A 19,872-nucleotide genomic window follows, 5' to 3' on the forward strand; every position below is an offset into this window, starting at 1 on the left:
TGGCATAGTTTTTGTAAAATAAAACTCTTTGTCGTGATTTTCGGGTGTTTCTACAGACACTCTAACAAATCTGTGATTTGCCATGATGAGAAAACAACCGGGTGTATAGAAGTTTTAACTCCTTGAACAAAAAGCAGAATAAATCGAATTATTTCTAAATAGTTCTTGTCCGTTTATCCGTTGTTGTTGTTGTTGCTTTTGCTGCTGTTGAGTAGGAGAACCGTTCGCTTCAACGTTAGAACTAGGAATGAAGCCCCGACTTTTTTTTTGCATAAATATCTGTTTATTAATCTTATTTTTGTGTATTACATCAACATTTTACAGTACAAGTGTTTGGACCCTTTGGCCTTTCATCTTTGTTGTTCGTACGATTCGTTATTGATAATAGGTGTTTTAGTTACTATTGTTTTACATACTAATTATACTACAGGGTGATTTTTTAAGAGCTTGAGAACTTTTTTAAACAATAAAACGCATAAAATTTGCAAAATCTCATCGGTTCTTTATTTTAAACGTTAGATTGGTACATGACATTTACTTTTTGAAGATAATTTCATTTAAATGTTGATCGCGGCTGCGTCTTAGGTGGTCCATTCGGAAAGTCCAATTTTGGGCAACTTTTTCGAGCATTTCGGCCGGAATAGCCCGAATTTCTTCGGAAATGTTGTCTTCCAAAGCTGAAATAGTTACTGGCTTATTTCTGTAGACTTTAGACTTGACGTAGCCCCACAAAAAATAGTCTAAAGGCGTCAAATCGCATGATCTTGGTGGCCAACTTACCGGTCCATTTCTTGAGATGAATTGTTCTCCGAAGTTTTCCCTCAAAATGGCCATAGAATCGCGAGCTGTGTGGCATGTAGCGCCATCTTGTTGAAACCACATGTCAACCAAGTTCAGTTCTTCCATTTTTGGCAACAAAAAGTTTGTTAGCATCGAACGATAGCGATCGCCATTCACTGTAACGTTGCGTCCAACAGCATCTTTGAAAAAATACGGTCCAATGATTCCACCAGCGTACAAACCACACCAAACAGTGCATTTTTCGGGATGCATGGGCAGTTCTTGAACGGCTTCTGGTTGCTCTTCACTCCAAATGCGGCAATTTTGCTTATTTACGTAGCCATTCAACCAGAAATGAGCCTCATCGCTGAACAAAATTTGTCGATAAAAAAGCGGATTTTCTGCCAACTTTTCTAGGGCCCATTCACTGATTTGCAAGCGTTGCTCGTTAGTAAGTCTATTCATGATGAAATGTCAGAGCATACTGAGCAAATAATAATGCATGAAAATCATAACCTCAAAAAATCTGAGCAAATACTAATGCATGAAAATCCTAACCTCAAAAAAATCACCTTTTATTTTAATTATTAATAAAATATCTACCTACTTATAACTATCCCTAACCTAATACGTACAAATTTTGAATTATTTGTATTTCAGAGATTGAGCACCTCTCTTCAAATTTCGTGCAGTATTGTTCGAATTTTTGTTCTAGTATATCCAGGGAGGCCATCTCATGTACTTCACTAGTCCTTGTCCAAGGGGGTAGATTTAGAATCATCTTTGAGATCTTATTTTGAATGCGCTGAAGCCTAAGTTTGTGTGTTCGTGCACAGCCCCGCCAAACAGGGACTGCGTATTCAATTGCGGGGTAGATGATTTTTTTATAGACAGCCATCTGATTCTTCAGGCACAGTTTAGATGCTCTACAAATCAGCGGATACAGCGACCTAATGAGTATGCTGCATTTTTGAACGATTTTGTCAACATGTGACCTGAATATCAGATGTCTGTCAAAGGTGAGTCCTAGATAGATAACTTCGTCGGACCATTAAATGACCACATCACCGAATCGTATTCGGCATTCGTCTGATGGAACAAGTTTTGGAGATCTTGAATGTGGAAACAAGATGACTTGAGTTTTTGCTGCATTGATCACAATTTTCCAGCTTGTAAAATATTCAGTTAGAGCGTCCAGACCTGTCTGTAGTTTATTCTTCAGAGCATTAATGAAACGACCTTTGTAAAGAATGGCAGTATCATCAGCAAATTGTGACAGAACACCACCACCCGGAAGAGGTGGGATGTCTGATGTAGAAATGTTGTATAGAATGGGACCTAGGATACTTCCCTGGGGTACACCAGCAGGAATAGTAAATCTTCCTGAAAGTGCATTATTCAGAGAAACCTGGAATGCTCTATCTGCAAGATAATTTTAATAAGATACAATTATATTCACGCTATCGTGATCTGCTGGTTTGATTTGTAACGGATCAATCGACTGATCAGATGAATGAATGCGTTTGTGCAATTTTAATTTGGGATTTTTCAATCGTGATCTTAGCATAAATCCTCTGACATGACATCCTGTAGCTGGTTGGATACCTTCTCATGAGGGTTTGATTGTAAATCGAATTCGACGCTGTTACTATTAGTGTTTATTTGTTCATTGATTTTGTCATTGTTATCTAATTGTGTGGATTCGTTCTTTGTATTCGACTCAATCGACTGATCAGATGTATGGATGCGTTGGTGCAGTTTCAAATTTTTTTTTCTGGAGTATTCTTTGCCACACACTTCACATTTATATCGACTACCTGAGTGAACTGATAAATGTTGGTTCAGGTTATTTCTAGTCACAAAACCTTTTTCGCATATAGTGCATTGATATGGCCGCTCTTCCGTATGGCTATATTTGTGGTCTATCAAGCGTGAACTGTCCACGAATCCTCTGCCGCACACGTTACACGTATGCTTATACTCACCCGTGTGTGTGGATTCGTGTGAAATCAGGCGATGGTTAGAAGCAAAACATTTTCCACATACCGTGCATTTGTAAGGTCGCTCTCCCGTATGCTTGTTTTTGTGGTATTTCAAACGGGATTGTATCATGAATCCTTTGCCACAAACATCACACTCGTACTTATAATTACCCGTGTGTGAGGAAAAATGTAAACTTAGAGCAGTGTTAGTCGAAAAAATCTTTCCACACACAGTGCATTTGTAAGGTTGCTCTCCGGTATGACTGTATTTATGGTCATTCAAATGCGATCTGTGCACAAACCCTTTACCACATACATCACAACTATGCCTATAATTTCCCGTGTGTGTAGACATGTGTGTCCTTAGGATACTTTTGGAACCAAAGCTTTTTTCGCATACTGTGCATTCGTACGGTCGCTCTCCGGTGTGAATACTGTTGTGGAACTTTAATGTTTGGTTGTCACGAAACTCTTTGCCACACACATCACATTTATATTTATCATTAGGACACTCAATATGCTCGGTCATATGCTTGGTTAGCTGATCCTTCGATTCATAACTTTGTCCGCAAATATCACAACTAAATGGTCGTTCGCTTTCATGAACTGAGGCATGCTCATGAAGATCATCTTTGTTAGCAAAGTATTTATCACAAATCTGACACTTGTGTTCCATCTCTGGCATAACATCTTGTAGCTGACAGGATACTTTATCACTGAAAAATAGCAGGAAAATTGTCGTTTTAGATTGTAACCATGCTATCTACATCAAAAATTAACTTACTTTAGATCATCGCAGTAACCATTGGTATAAGCTTGTTTATTTACGTTGTCATTGTTATCGAGTTTCGTTGGTTCAATTGTTATATTCTCCTGTTTGGTTAGAATGTCGCTATCCTGATCTGTTGTTTCCATTGGTAACGGATCAATCGACTGATCATATGTAAGAATGCACTTGTGCAATTTCAAATAAATGTGGCTAGAGTATTCTTTGCCACACACTTCACATTGATGTCGAGCACCAGTGTGAAGCAACATGTGTTGGGTTAGGTAATTGTTAGTAGTAAAATCTTTTTCGCATATAGTGCATTGATAAGACCGCTCTTTCGTATGGTTGAACTTGTGATCTGCCAAGCGTGAACTGTTCACGAATCCTTTGCCACACACTTCACAAGTATACTTATAATCGCCCGTATGTGTGGATTGGTGTCTAATTAGGCGATGTTTAATGGCAAAACTTTTACCACATACAGTGCATTTGTGTGGACGATCCACTGTGTGATTCAGCATATGTATGTCCAAAATCGGTTTGGTTTTAAAATCTTTTTCACATACCGCGCATTTGTAAGGCCGCTCTCCGGCATGAATGTATTTGTGGTCCTCCAAACGCCGTCTGTGCACAAATCCTTTGCCACATACATCACAAACATACTTATAATCACCCGTGTGTGTAGACATGTGCGTGCTACGGACACCGTTTGAAACAAAGCATTTTCCGCATACAGTGCATTTGAACGGCCTCTTGCCAGTGTGAATGTACATATGCCGATTAAGATTTATTTGAGTGTGGAAATCTTTTCCGCATTCAGTGCATTTGTACAATCGTTTGACGGTATGAACATTGAGCTGGCGTTCCTTTTCAGTGTTGCGAATTCCATTGTCACACACATCACTTTCGAACGGCTTTACTCCGGTATCGACGAACATATTTAGTTAGGTTCCCGTTCAAATTATAACTTATCCTGCAACTATTACTAACTTTAGTTCTTTACGAATCAGGTGTTTATTTTGATCTGGAAAATCGTTTGTTATGATGGAAGATGCTACTGAGCTACTTGGCTGTTTTTCTTCTATAGTCCTTTGATGACATCCCGTACCTGGTTGGGACTCATTTATCTGAGAAAAAACCACACGCTCTGAAAATAAGAACTCAGGTACCATTATCTCCATTAACGACAGGAAAAAACAGACTCACCTTGCCGTAATGTTATTCCAGGTACGAAGATGTTTTCTCCTTCCTTCTATGATTCTTCCTCACTTGAGATGTTGCAGATTGATGACACCGCTACTTGGGCTGTATTGTCCGATAGTTTTCATCTAAAATCCAACGTCGAATTTCCGAAGAACAGATAACGATAAGCAATAATTATTGTTTCCTTCGCTCAAAAAAATCCAATTTTCACTGACAGTTAGCAAAGATTGCGATACGACAAGATAGCGGAACTGCATCGATTCAACCCAAGATGATGAATGAAATCTACACTCAAAAAAATAATCACATTATTGTTACGTGAAAAATTATGTGAATATTTTCCGCCCTACTTTTCACATATAGGTTTCAATGGACTGATATTTAGAAACTGTTCATTTATTTCGTCAAGCAATTGTAGACTACATATAAATTGTTTACAATGTTCACTTACATATTACGCATTATTTCTACGATAAAGCTGACATTTTATTTGATTTTTCGATATAGTAAATCAAAATTAATACCGTTTTCGTTTCAGAACCTACACGCGGGCGACTCTGACTCCGAGTAAAATGAACACGTGGTACGCGCCCTAAACAACTACTCATATAAAAAAAGGAAAAAATAATCAAACTCGCATGGATGCGTGGTGCGACGCGAGAAAATTTTCAGTGCGAAACTACGCGATTGGAGTCCGATCTAGAGCGACCCCAGGTTGCTAAAACAAACTCATCAAAAGTTGTTCTGGCGACTCTGGGTCAGCTCTCGGGCTGCTCTTACAAAATTATTTTCTGCCTATAAGTAAACAAAAAGCTTTTAGTGGCTCTAATATTTTAAAAACTTTAGCACCTGTACCTCAATCCATTCGATGAACCCTTCAAATTTTTTTTTCGTTTGGGTAATAAAAAGACACTTTCTGAAAATTTTAATAACTGTTTGACAGTAGTTAGTTTCACGACAATAAGTTTTCACCGAATTTCGGTCATTGGAAGATAATTTTACCATACGGAGAGTATGGTTTTTACCGTACTCGGCGACTATTCAGATTTACCGTATGAATTGTATATATTTAGAATTCAGTAATCAAAATTTACGTAAAACTGATCGTCCGGTGAAAATTGGCATAATTATTGTAAAATAAAACTCTTGTACCGAAATATTGGTCAGATTACCGAAAGTTCTCGTCAAAAATATTACCGAACAACGGAATTAAATCTTAGTGTGTAGGGTAACGGAGGTATTTTGGCTCACCTAACAAACTTTATGGATTTAATCGATGTTAAGTAATTCATGTTGCATCAATTTGAAGCTAATCACATTTAATTACCTATTGCGGAAGGATTTTTCAAAGATATCACAACATTTATTGGATATTTTTACAAAGTGGGCCAAAATAAAATCCATCCTGAAGGGGGCCAAAACACCTCTGTTATCCTTTGTCTCGTAAAAAAAAACAAATACTGGAGAATATGACCACCATCTGCAAATCACAGGATTTAAAACGACATGAACCCTTACGTTTACCTATATACAACTTTTAAGCTGGAAGACTAAATTTTCACTTTTCACTCCAAGGAAATAGTTCAATGTTTACTGAAAACCTTAATTATTATTTCATGTCTGTCAGAAATCAATCGATTTCACTTCTGTTTAGACTGCTGCTTCCGGAACTTCTGGAATTGGCTACAGTCATTCACCTCTCCTCAAGATCTACGAATCGGAGCAATTCGGCGCAATTCTTTTTTTTTTGTCACAATGAGGAGAAATTCTTTCCATCGAGAGGGAACAATGGAAGAACTTTTTCCCGGGTGTTCTGGATAGTGTACGTGTCTTACTCATGCGCTTCACGAAAAAAAATCATCTTTTGTATTTAGATCTTTTGTAGTCTTCGAATTCGACAGAACACACTTAAAATTTCTTGCTGAATCTCGGTAAAAAATGCCGAGATTTGCACAGCCGAGTGCTCGGTAATCGTCTCGGCAAAATGTATAATTACTGAGAATCTCGGCAATCCAAAATTTGTCAACTGTCAATTATTGCCGAACTTGTCAGCAGAAATTTTGCTGTCAGCTCGGCAAAAGTTATCAGGATGGAATCATGAATTGCCGAGTCATCAGTAATCGAAAATAGAAAAGATATTTTTTTATTTTTGAATGAAATTAATAATGTTGGTGAAAGGAATATTTTATTGATGTTCATTTCAATTCAGCAAACCAAAAGAGCGCAAACACCAAAAGAAAACATCACGGCTAAAGACAATTGTTTCTAGTGCTCCTCACGCCTTTACCTGTAAATAAGCGGATATAAATATATATGCAAATTAGATAGTTTTCGATTTTACTTATTTTTAACAAAATATACAAATCTTTTTTCTTCGTCCAATTTAGATGTTTTCCAGTTCCAGTTCCAGCAATGGCGACGTGATGCTTGGAAAATCGAAAGGAAACATTAGATGACAAGTGTCTCACTGAGTTTGAGTAAAAGCTAAGTCGCTGTTCGTAATCTCGGCAAACGGTTTTGCTGATCTCGGTATATTTGTTGTTTACTGACACGTTCAGTATAATATTTTGCCAAACTTCAGCAAAAGAACTCGCTTCACCGAGATATCAGCACAGAACTTTAACGATTTTCGGAAAAGAGCATGTTAATTACTGAATAATCAGTAAAATTAAGTGTTACCGATATAATTCGGCATTTCATTATGCCGAGCTCGAGAATCGGTTTTAAGTGTGAAGGTATATCGTTGGTCATGTATGAAAGCCAGCAGACTACGTGTCAATACTGTAAGCAAATCGTTCACTATGGTAAGCCGTGTAATACAATGGACAAAAAGACATCTATGTCTAAGGGCAATGAGACTTCTTTTACTCCAACCAGTACTGTAAATCTTCATTCAATTCAATTGAAATCGAATGTGTGCACATACTGATAAGTACTCTACTGCGGTAAACTTCACATTCTAACACGCACCCTTCGCAGTCACACCGAATGTGCATCATCCCGTCCTTCATTCGTTTCTCTTTCTACCAAAGCTCAAAGTCTACATGATCTCTATTTTTTTTATTGAAAAAAAACCTGCGAAATTCATCCAACTCAGTCAGAAAATTTTTCATCAGTTTAGCTTTACTCAAGGAAAATAGATTTGAAAAAAATGTGGAAGTACAACTTTGTCCCTCCCATTGGTTGGTGGGCTTGACGGTATTGCAAACATCATCACATACAATCAATTAGCGTTACAATTTGATAAAGATACGCGTTACAACTTTTAGTTTCATAATTGAATTAAATGAATAAGATGTTGATTGCATCCCAACTAACCAAAAGTTCGGATAAAAGGGACTGATTTGGCTTAAGCAGCTCTCAAAGTTAATCAACAGCATTCTAAGCAGCCCATTTTTCAAGTAATTATCCACACTTGAAAGTTCGCGCGACGCAGCGGAACGAACTTCTAAGCTGCTTCTAGAATACATTGTTCAGCTTCTATGCAGCAAAAAAGTTCACGCGGAACTTGTTTTGTACTTTCAAGTTGCTAAAGTACCACGTGCACTCTTAAACAGCGAGAAAGTTCACACGGAACTTGTTCTGTACTTCGAACTGTCAAAAATTGCCACGTGTTTTCTTAAGCAGCTAGAAAGTTCACGCGGAACTTGATCTGTACTTTCAAGTTCTCAAAAGTTCCGCGCGTACTTTTAAGCAGCAAAAAAGTGGACTTTTTAAGTAATTGTGGAACTTCTGGTTGCTTGGGATTACGCTCCAACATCCGGGGTTGGAGAGGCCGGTAGGGCTTAACTGAGCTCTTTTTTATGTTTTATTTTCATACTACCGGCCCTTATTACCAGTGTGAAGTGGAAGTTAAGTGGAGTGAACGTATCCCAATTGGGTTTCACACGATGACAACCGGTGAACGGTGAATCGAGTTCATATTTGACGTTTATTGGTGGTTTGTGTACAATGGATTACTGTGGAATGAGATAGAATATTGTAGAATAGAACGAAATAATAATGACTTAACCAATGAGCAAACCACTGATAGCTGTCAAACGATGTTCATCCAGTTTGTATTGTGAGGATGTATCGTTTGGGACCTGATGGGTGAGATGATGTGTGAGTGAAATGTAAGAGTAAGCGCATGCAGGAAAGGTAATAAAGGCCACCGTTTCAGCTCAGTACTAACGATCAACCATTAGAAGAGATAGAAATTGGGTAACGGTACCCCCATTCATCTCAAATCCATTAGTCATTTCATATACGAGAACCATTAGTTAGAGTGAGATCTGTTATCTCTGTTTGATAGATTAATTTCAGAAGTAACATGAAATTTGGAGCATTTTGCTTCGCTAAAACAGCAGTATTGAACCACTTCCGAACTACTGCTATGCGTTATTGTTTCTTAAAGACGAGACAAAGACTTTGTTTTCGATTTTATCACCATTCATTTATTGAAAGTCGAGTGATTGCTAAAATAACACAGTGACTCTACTAATGAGATGACTATCGGCACACTGGTTTTAGTTAGGATCTATTAGAGTAGAAATAGTAACTCAATGTTGTAATACTTGCGTGTGTAATACATGTAGGTATGTATGCATGTGTGTATGTGTGTGTGTGCTTGTGTGTATGATAAAATACATTTTACCGTGCCTATGGGTGCGTTGTATCAAATTGGTAGTGATGCATTTCGATTGTGAGTCAGTGTCCAGTCAGACCAGATGCCCAAAAGTGCCTGAGCGGATGGTAACACTGTCAAGGATCAACCGAAGATAACGAAATGTGAACATGCTGTAGTAATACTTATGGGACCCAAGTGTCAATATAATTTAAATAAAAACGCATGTCCTCAGTTCTTATCCGTCAAACCATCATGACCGGCCTCACAAAGATGTTATTAAAAAACACTAATCCATATTTTTTCTTTTTTTTCTCGGACATGGATGACTGAGAATCAATAAGAAAGCTGAAAAATTTAAAAATAATTTAATTAACACTCTTAGGAAATCTTAGATACAAAATGGAACATGGGTAAGAATAAAAACACATACAACTAACTTTTACATTTAAGGAAATAAAATAACATATCATCAAAGGTACGGAATGGAAATAAAATAGAATGACAACAAAAGACACTTACGAAAAACAATTGAATACAACCACTGGAATTAAGGTAAAACAGAATATAAACTATGACCAAACGTAAGAAAACCAACATAAATAAATAATAAAAACTGGTGGGTAATAATATAATTTCCTCATATTGAAAAATATTATATGGCGCGCATGCGCTAATTCGGCCTAATACAAACTAACGGGGAGGGAAACACATTTTGGACAGGGGTGTAAAGCTGATTGGGACCCTTTCCCCACCAAAATGCGATATAAGGAAACTATAAGGAAAAAATGTGGAAGTACAACGTTGCGAAAAGTACACCAGGCTGAACGTGAGCATGCAAACTATCTCTTTTCTGTAAAATTGTTCATTTAATCTACTTTTCGAAGAAATTTCGAAAGTTCCAAATTTTGGTCTACTTGGTTTATGTACTGTCCCGTATGGCCGGAGAGACTTTTGTGTTATCGAGTTGATGTTTATGCCTCTTCAATGCTCACTTCCCACACTAAAGACAAGGAAGCTAATGAAACAGGTAGACTACTTGGCACTACAAACTGAGCAAACAAAACTTCAAGTGACTTAGGGATGGTTATTTAATTGACGATGAATTCTGGGTGCTTCGGCTACGAAAGTAAAATGAATAAGAAGGGATATGCTGACAGTCAACGGTCATAAATTTCATGTTCATTAAATATTCGATTGAAATGAAGTTTATCGCACTGACTCCAACTATGAGTAAATCCAGTACTTCAAAGACATAAACAAAGGACAACTGAACTATCAACCACTGCCAATAAAAACAAGACAGATCATCCTTACAACGAAACAACGGAGACAGTGGACGATGAGGCAAATGATGGCGATCCAAATGATACGGCTTGTCCCACATGTAAAAATGGCATTGAATGGACCCAGTAAGAAAAAAACACAATAATGAATTCGTGTATGAATACAAATATAAATGACATGTATTAAGCACTTAACCCACCGGCAAAAGACCGTAAAGGTTAAAACCGGGGTAAATAAAATTATAACTAACTTGAATGAATTGAACGGCCGGCCTTTCTACGTCCCGGTCGTATGAATGCATGAATGTGTTTGTGCAATTTCAAGTTAAGTTCCGATTTGCAGTCATTGCCACACACATCACATTTGCTGTCACTAGGACGGGAGAACGTTTTTTTTTATGCTCGGTCAAATGCTTGGTTAGGTGATCCTTCAATGCATAACTTTCCCCGCAAATATCACGCTGTCATAAACTGAAGCATGCTCATGGAGATCATCTAGCAAAGTATGTATTACAAATCTGACATAACATCCTGAAGGTGGCAGGATACTTTTTCACTGAAAAATAGCAGAACAATTGTCGTTATAGATTGTAACCATGCATTGCACAACAAAATTTAACATACTCTAGCTCAATTTCATTGCTGCTAACGGGGTCATGTAGGTTTGGTTGTAAATCAATTGCGTCGCAGTAGCCATTGGTACAAGCTTGTTCATTTACGTTGTCATTGCCATTGTCATCGAGTTTCGTTGGTTCAATTGTTATATTCTCCTGTTTTACTAGAATGTCGCTATCGTGATCTGTTGGTTCGATTGGTAACGGATCAATCGACTGATCAGATGAATGAATGCGTTTATGTAATTTCAAGTTATATTCCCTGGAGTATTCTTTGCCGCACACTTCACATTGATGTCGACCACCCGTATGTCGACCACCCGTGTTTTCCGTATGGCTGTAATTGTGGTATAGCAAGCGTGAACTGTTCGCGAATCCTTTGCCGCACACGTCACACGTATACTTATAATCACCCGTGTGTGTGGATTTGTGTGCAGTCAGGCTATGTTTATTGGCAAAACTTTTACCACATACAGTGCATTTGTGTGGACGATCTCCTGTGTGATTCAGTATATGTGTGTCCAAAGTCGGTTTGGTTTTAAAATCTTTTTCGCATATAGTGCATTTGTATGGCCGCTCTCCGGTATGACTGTTTTTGTGGTCTATCAAGCTTGAACTTCTCCCGAATCCTTTACCGCACACGTCACAAGTATACTTATAATCGCTCGTATGTGTGTATTTGTGTGCAGTCAGGCGATGTTTAATGGCAAAACCTTTACCACATACAGTGCATTTGTGCGGAAGATCTCCTGTGTGAAACATCATATGTAAGTCTAAATTCGTTTTAATTTTAAATTCTTTTTCGCATATAGTGCATTTGTATGGCCGCTCTGCGGTATGACTAGATTTGTGGTTTATCAAGCGTGATCTTCGCACGAATCCTTTTCCGCACACGTCACACGTATACTTATAATCGCCCGTGTGTGTAGTCATGTGTGTGCTTAGGATATAGTTGGAAACAAAGCATTTTCCGCATACACTGCATTCGAACGGACTCTTGCCAGTGTGCAGGTACATATGCCGATTAAGACTTTTTTGATAGTTGAAATCTTTTTCGCATATAGTGCATTTGTATGGCCGCTCTCCGGTATGACTGTTTTTGTGGTCTATCAAGCTTGAACTTCTCCCGAATCCTTTACCGCACACGTCACACGTATACTTATAATTACCCGTATGTGTAGACATGTGTGCGCTTAGAGTACTGCTGGTAACAAAGCATTTTCCGCATACAGTGCATTTGAACGGACTCTTGTCAGTGTGAAGATACATATGCCGATTAAGATTTATTCGAGACTTGAAATCTTTTTCGCATATAGTGCATTTGTATGGCCGCTCTTCGGTATGACTGTATTTGTGGTCTATCAAGTGTGAACTTTGCCCGAATCCTTTACCGCACACGTCACACGTATACTTATAATTACCCGTATGTGTAGACATGTGTGCGCTTAGAGTACTGCTGGTAACAAAGCATTTTCCGCATACAGTGCATTTGAACGGACTCTTGCCAGTGTGCAGGTACATATGCTGATGAAGACTTCTTTGATAGTTGAAATCTTTTCCGCATTCAGTGCATTTGTACAAACGTTCGGCGATATGACTGTATTTGTGGGCATCCAAACCCGATCTGTGCGCAAATCCTCTGCCACATACATCACACACATGTTTATAATCGCCCGTGTGTGTAGTCATGTGTGTGCTTAAGATACTGTTGTAAACAAAGCATTTTCCGCATACAGTGCATTTGAACGTCCTCTTGCCAGTGTGAATGTACATATGCCGATTAAGATTTATTTGAGAGTTGAAATCTTTTCCGCATTCAGTGCATTTGTACAATCGTTTGACGGTATGAACATTGAGCTGGCGTTCCTTTTCAGTGTTGCGAATTCCATTGTCACATACATCACTAACGACCGGCTTTTCTCCGGTATCGACGAACATATTTGGTTAGGTTCCCCTTCAAATTATAATTTATCCTGCAACTATTACTAACTCTTGATCTGTACAAATCAGGTATTTATTTTGATCTGGAAAATCCTTTGTTGTGGTGTTTTTTCTCTTATAGTCCTTTGGTATGACATCCCATACCTGGTTGGGATTGATTTATCCGAGAAAAAAACGCACACTGAAAATTAGAACACAGAAACCATGATGTCCATTAGAGACAGGAAAATAACAGACTTACTTTGCCGAAATATTATTCCAGGTACGAAACCGTATAATGTTTTCTCCTTCCTTCTGTGATTCTTCCTCACTTTACCGCTACTATTGTCCGATAGTTTTTTTTTTTTATTTGCTGTGTCACTAACGTGACAGGCTAAGGCCAGTGATGGCCCATCTTGCCTTTGTATTGTTAGATTATAATTTAATTTTGTGTTTTAATTCGATTGTGTTTTTTGCACATGTATTGTTCATTTATTTTCTTGTAGGTTATGTTTGGTTGTATTATTGTTTTCGAGTATTTTATATTTTTCGATTGTAAATTCTTTTACATTGACTCCCGATGATGTTTCGCGCCGTCGATATGCTAACACTTTGAGAGCTTCACCGGAAGTGTGTCCGATAGTTTTCATCTAAAGCGACCCTTACACGAGACAATATTATTGTCAATACAAGGAGTATTGACAATACTTTTGATCGTGTAATGGAAACTTCATTGGATTGACGAAAATATTGTCAAAAAATCAAAACTGCTCATCAATCCGACAATACTTTTTCTCCAGAGAGGAAACTGTCAAATATGTGCAATGACCTCTTCTCTCAATATTTTAAAATTCATTTGCAATATTTAACGCGCCAAACGCTTGAATTTTTCGAAAAACTCGGACTCAAGTTATCAAGCCAATTGGATTGATGGTATTGACAATACTTTGGATTGACAATAATATTGTCACGTGTAAGGGCAGCTTAAAATCCAATGTCGAATTTCCAAAGAACAGATGACAATTCTTTCTCTCTCACAAAAAATCCAATTTTCACTGACAGTTAGCGAAGAATGCGATACGACAAGATAGCGAAACTGCATCTATTATGTATTCAGCCCTACACGCTGCCGAAAAATTACCTAATTTTAAGTACTTTTCACTCAATAGAGGGGTTGTGTGCAGGAAGCCAATTTTGGGTAAAATGGGTTTTACTTATTTTTGAGTAAAAGCATCAATAGTACTGATTAGGTAGAAACTACGCAAGCGATATAAAAATCAACTTGAGTAATTTGATTTCAGTTTTTGTTCGATGGTTTGAAAAATAAAACGCAAACAATAAAGTCAACTATGATTACTTTATTTATTTAATATTAATTTTTTTTACATATTTCAACAATGTAACTATATCATTGAACTATCAAGGCTGTTCTATTGAGCTGCTGGAACTGCACCGTTGAGCGATCGAACACATCTCAATATCTTCCATCGCCTGAAATGATATTGCGGTGTAATTATTGTTTTAAAAAGAAATTATACAAAGCTACCCACACTGCGATTGATGACAATCATTGAATTATTCTCCCAAAACCGGCAATTTGACAAAATAATTCCACTCACTTCAAATCTGACCGATAGTTTCTGCGATGCAACACAAAAATTTTTTTCACCCAACAGCAACTTATTGAAGTAAACTACACTGTTGAGTGAAAACTACTCAATCGATACAGTACTTTTCACCCAACAATTAAAAACATGCTTGATTACTTCATGTTAGGTGAATTTAAGTCAACCGTTGGGATTTTTTTTTGGCAGCGTGTAGTTACTACAGACCAGTGCTGTCAACTGGTCTGTAGTAACTATATTTAATATCTGTACAATATCTTTCTCGAAAAATCATACATCGATTTAGCAGAAACTGATTTTGCGACCAAAAAAAAAAGGGTCGCTCGACCTGGTTTACTCCTATGAAAATCGGTATTTATCTGTATGAAAATTGAAATATCGGTATTTTGAGAGAGCATAATATGCTACTATCTGTATTCCTGTATCGAGTCTAAAAATCCGTCTACAGACTCTCATTAGCAGCGCTGCCAACTATACCGATATCTCGGTATTTATACCGATTTTTGGACTCGATACAGGAATACAGATATGCTCTCTCAAAATACCGATATTTCAATTTTCATACAGATAAATACCGATTTTCAGTTTTTGTGTTGGATTCCATAGGAGTAAACCAGGTCGAGCGACCTTTTTTTTTTTGTCGCAAAATCAGTTTCCGCACTAAACCGATGTTTGATTTATCGAGAAAGATATTGTACAGCACTGCTCATTAGGCTCTCTGACAGCTCACTTACAACCACAAATGCAAATGAGATTGGTTTGTTTTCATCAGGAAACGAATGCATTAAACACAGTTCAGACGATCAATCAACTTCGGTCGACGTCCAGATTGGTTTATTGATTTTATTTAGCCGAATATTGCTCACGTATCCGACGTTAAAATGTTCCGTGAACTTGACGTAGTGTCCTTTTATATGAATTGCTTACAATTAATGTTGTTGCTCCGTAATCGTTCCATGAAGGTAATAGTCGCTTGATGCTGCGTGTGAATCGCTTTTACATATTGTTTTGTTTTCATCAGGAAACGTGTTGGCCACCCATTTTTAGTAGGGCCGCCATCACGATGTAAAATTGAGGTTTCTATGCCCGGTGAAAAATGAACGGTGGCCCTACTGAAAAATTGGTGGCCAACACGTTTCCTGATGAAAACAAAACAATATGTAAAAGCGATTCACACGCAACAACAACATTAAGTTCAAGCAATTCGTATGAAAGGACACTACGTCAAGTTCACGGAACTTTTTAACGTCGGATACGTGAGCAATATTCGGCTAAATAAAATCAATAAACCAATCTGGACGTCGACCGAAGTTGATTGATCGTCTGAACTGTGTTTAATGCATTCGTTTCCTGATGAAAACAAACCAATCTCATTTGCATTTGTGGTTGTAAGTGAGCTGTCAGAGAGCCTAATACCCTGGTGATCACGTTTTTCTATGTGTTAGTGCGGTTGTCATTTTATTTTGGAATAACAAAGAGACATGAAGAAGAAAAAACATAAACAAATGACGTTCCGGGAGTTGCTTTTATGAAAATATTTAGTGTTGGTTCTGTTTGCGAAAATATTGACAGTGAAATGCGGTATTTTGTTCCGCCAAATCCTTATTTTATAAATGCCTGAAAATAGCAAATAAAGTATCCAAAATAAATGGTACTCGATCGCTATACATTCTAGTACTCAAGAAATCAACATTACACTGGTTTCTGTTTGAAAAAATGTTGATCCGAAAAATTCTAATCTTACCCAACTTCACACATTTCTGAATATTTTCCATGTTTAATCGTAGTTTACACAAAAAAGTGGTAGTAATCACTTTGAAATCGAATTTCTTCTACTCCGAGTGTACTTTTGCTGCTGATATCTATTTCTACTGTTAAATAAACGATAAAAATGTTGCAAATCACTACTGCCGATATGAAAATGTTCAAAAGAATCTTCCTTTTCTTGGTTCCTTTTTTCATTGGTAGGTGTCAGTACCGGTAATTCAGTTTCGCGGCAATGTGCCAATAGGTTTTAATGGACTGACATTTAGAAACTGTTTAATGCATACACTGAGAAAAGAACCATAGTAACCGCAAACTTTTTTTCATTGTCATTTTTACTATACGCTAAAATAGTAGCAAAGAGCATGATATATGACTATTCACCATCTGTATTGTATAAATTACTAGACAACAAAGACTACGACTTGACTAAACTATTTGTATTTATGACTTTTCTGGCATGGTCATACTGACAATGGTAGTCATCTCAAATATAAGAACAAATAGTTAAACTCACAATTTCTAGTAAGGTGAAATTGCTCTTGAGCCTTGATATATGAGAAGCGAAATAGTTATTGCTACCATGTGAATATGTTCACAGTATAATAATGTCACCATAAATAGATACATGGTTTGATAGACGATTATGAAGTTTGAAAACACTATTCATGTAGTCCATATCAACAGAATTTATGTAGTAATCACATTATCGTGTATTTTTTGTTTTTTAACCGACTATGTATTTCATTTGTGCTGACTATACAAATTGTCAATAAACGAATGTTCTATGTTATTGTCACATAAAGTTACAATATAACAGAAAATTTCGTACGTGGGTAACACATCAGTGATTGATATGAAAAAAATATTTTATATGACGACTTTGTGTAATTTGGTAGGTCTTGCAGGTGAGTAAAGTTTGTAGCCTTAATAGTTTCCGTCATTGAAATTCAATTTTTCAACCATTTTTCCGGCAACGGCTACGTTTTCCAGTAAAATCAACGTCTCGTATACGATTTATTATTCATTATCGGTCGCTGTAGAAATAACATCCAACATATCGCAGGTGGGTAACGAGGTTTACATCTGGACTTGGCTATTAATTTCTTTCATGCTGCTCATTCCTGCTTCAGGAAAAATTCCACCGGACATCAGAGCCTTTGATCAACTGCTGCTACCAAACAATGCTCCTCAGTGTCCACGTTGCTATTCAACATTCCACTAGGCATGTCATTATTTAATATGATGTGAAAATAAAATAAAATACCATGAAACTATTTTGTTGTTCTTGTTCTAGAATTCAAATTCATAAAACTTTTTAACATTAGCTCATGTTCTGCTGATCTTCAGCATTGTTGAAACAACCACTGCCTTTAGTTTCGAAATAACTAGAAGTGAAATGTTAAAAATACCATGGCTCTGGTTATAGCGAAAACTACAATGTAAATAAAGATTCGGTCATGGTTAGCCTAACCATCTCAATCGTATTAGTTATTCATACAATATACTGTTCAATATTACTATTCTAGAGCCGATACCATTTATAGTAAACATGAACTTGACTATTGTTGAAATCATCTGATTTAATAGTCGGCGGAAAACCACTATACTCGCATGGTCAGGTTGGCCCTCTATATAGTAACTGTTACCATAATATTTTTCTGAGTGTAGGTTCTAATGGACAGAGTGACCGCGATAAGCTGAGCTGAAAATGGTACTTACCAAAGCATGAAAAGTACTTGCAGTAAATCAAAGCGACCCTGTCAGAGTGAAGGCTAAGTAGATTTTTCGTTTGTACTCTGACAGGGTACCTTTGATATGCTGCAATTGTGTTTTCCGCTTTTGATCAGCTAATGTCAGTTACCTGCTCGGCTCAGTTTCTCGTCCTTCACCGGCCTTGGAACGGACAACATTAATTGTAAGCAATTCTTTTGAAGACACAGAACGTTAACGTTTCGGAACGGTACGTAAATAATATCCGGCTAAAGCATCGTCTGAATCGTATTTAACACTGGCATTTCCGGATAAAACCCAACCCATCTGATTTGCAGTTGTGGTTGTAAATGAGCTGTCATAATGCCTCATAAGACTAGACCTGCAAACTGGCTTCTTTTTCTTCCTACATTATTCTTCTTTCCGTCACCGTAGCATGCTGAAAATATTTCAACTGCTGGGTTACGACTGTGATGTCAGATATATTGATATAGATATTCTCATACCTAGAGTGACTATAATCAGAGTGGCGACAGCTGTTCGTTTGGAATGACAGCTACCAGTTCCAAACGAGCAAACGACCTGTCAAATCAATGTAAAGCTAATGGAATATTTTAATTGTTGCCAGCATTACGGATGAGATGTCGTCACTCTGGTTATAGGCACTCTACTCATACCTATGCATATTTTACCTTAGAACACAAGCATCTTATGACGAATTGAAAGTATTCAACACGGTTTCGATTTCCCATATCCTTAGCAATATTGCCCATACGTCCACCAGGAACCTTTTGTATTGTTCTTATTGTCTGAACGGAGTTATCAAACAGCATATCAGGAATTGAAGCAAACCAGCCCCCAGTTGTCAGATTTTGTGAACACTTCAAAGTGTTTTCGCTAAAAGTTGAACTACTATATAGTGAGTAAAGCAAGATTTACTGTGTGTGACAAATAATTTCACTAAATTTTCTCGGAGATGGTTCAACCGTTTTCTACAATCTCAGATTCATATGAAAAGTCGTATACTCCCAGACAAGTTTTCTGAATTAAACCGATACGGGGTGATTAGTATGAAAATGACTATTTCACATAAATTAATCAGGTTTATCGGGTTTGCAGATTTGGATAGTCGATAACCAAATAAACTTATTTCAGTTTTAATGGTGTTCAGTTTCCGATTCGGAAGATATTCAAAAATTTAATTCGCGATTTCTCAAAGATGTCTACACTGACTTTCAAACATTTTGAATCAAATGTAAACTATACAGCTTCTCAGGTGAATTTAACTGATTTCGGCTACACCGACTTTAGAATTCCGGTTATAGTATCGAATCGTTTCTCAAAGCTCAATCGTTTTCTCAAAAAAGACCAAATCAAATTTCAAGAGCAAACTTTCAAATTAAAGGATTTATTGTCCGATACAAAATTAATTAATTTTACCCGATTTTGATTTCAGATTCTGGAATCACAGGGAAAAATTCAAACCGATGTAGAAATTACACGGTAATGTCGAAATGACTGAAATCTGCAACGGCGTCCTAAAACGACGGTCATTAAAACTAAAACACCGAAGAATATTCATGCTAAAAACACATTGTAATTGTAATTGT

General features: G+C 37.2%; 1 protein-coding gene and 1 long non-coding RNA gene across 5 annotated transcripts; one reads left to right on the forward strand and one right to left on the reverse strand.

Annotated features, from left to right (window-relative positions):
• Positions 1 to 272: 272 nt before the first annotated feature.
• LOC131426403 (gastrula zinc finger protein XlCGF57.1-like) lies at positions 273 to 13,832 on the reverse strand. 4 transcript variants are annotated; one of them, XM_058589106.1, is made up of 6 exons: positions 13,423 to 13,832; positions 11,251 to 13,325; positions 10,878 to 11,182; positions 4,738 to 9,688; positions 3,547 to 4,678; positions 3,341 to 3,478 (listed from the first exon to the last, which is right to left on the reverse strand). In XM_058589106.1, the coding sequence occupies exons 2-3, from the start codon at positions 13,176 to 13,178 to the stop codon at positions 11,137 to 11,139; spliced, it is 1,974 nt and encodes a 657-aa protein (XP_058445089.1). In that variant the 5' UTR covers positions 13,179 to 13,325; positions 13,423 to 13,832; the 3' UTR covers positions 3,341 to 3,478; positions 3,547 to 4,678; positions 4,738 to 9,688; positions 10,878 to 11,136. The 4 variants fall into 4 exon arrangements, with proteins under 4 accessions (XP_058445087.1, XP_058445086.1, XP_058445089.1 ...); XM_058589105.1 differs by having other exon boundaries at positions 11,251 to 13,362; XM_058589104.1 differs by lacking the exons at positions 11,251 to 13,325; positions 13,423 to 13,832 and adding an exon at positions 273 to 677 and having other exon boundaries at positions 781 to 3,478; positions 10,878 to 11,120.
• A 3,024-nt stretch (positions 13,833 to 16,856) lies between these two features.
• Positions 16,857 to 18,184, forward strand: LOC131426421 (uncharacterized). Its single transcript, XR_009229095.1, has 3 exons — positions 16,857 to 17,457; positions 17,543 to 17,615; positions 17,683 to 18,184. It is a non-coding gene; the product is annotated as an uncharacterized LOC131426421 (long non-coding RNA).
• Positions 18,185 to 19,872: the final 1,688 nt, after the last annotated feature.

The sequence above is a fragment of the Malaya genurostris genome, chromosome 1 (genome assembly GCF_030247185.1).
Source record: "Malaya genurostris strain Urasoe2022 chromosome 1, Malgen_1.1, whole genome shotgun sequence".
Taxonomy (NCBI): Eukaryota; Metazoa; Arthropoda; class Insecta; order Diptera; family Culicidae; genus Malaya; species Malaya genurostris.

Excerpts from the sequence above, each read along its gene's own strand:
- LOC131426403 (XM_058589104.1), bottom strand. The coding sequence starts at position 4,469 with ATGTTCGTCGATACCGGAGTAAAGCCGTTCGAAAGTGATGTGTGTGAC. Across the intron at positions 3,479-3,546 it reads GGTTACTGCGATGATCTAAA|TGATAAAGTATCCTGTCAGC; the intron begins GTAAGTTAATTT and ends GCTATTTTTCAG.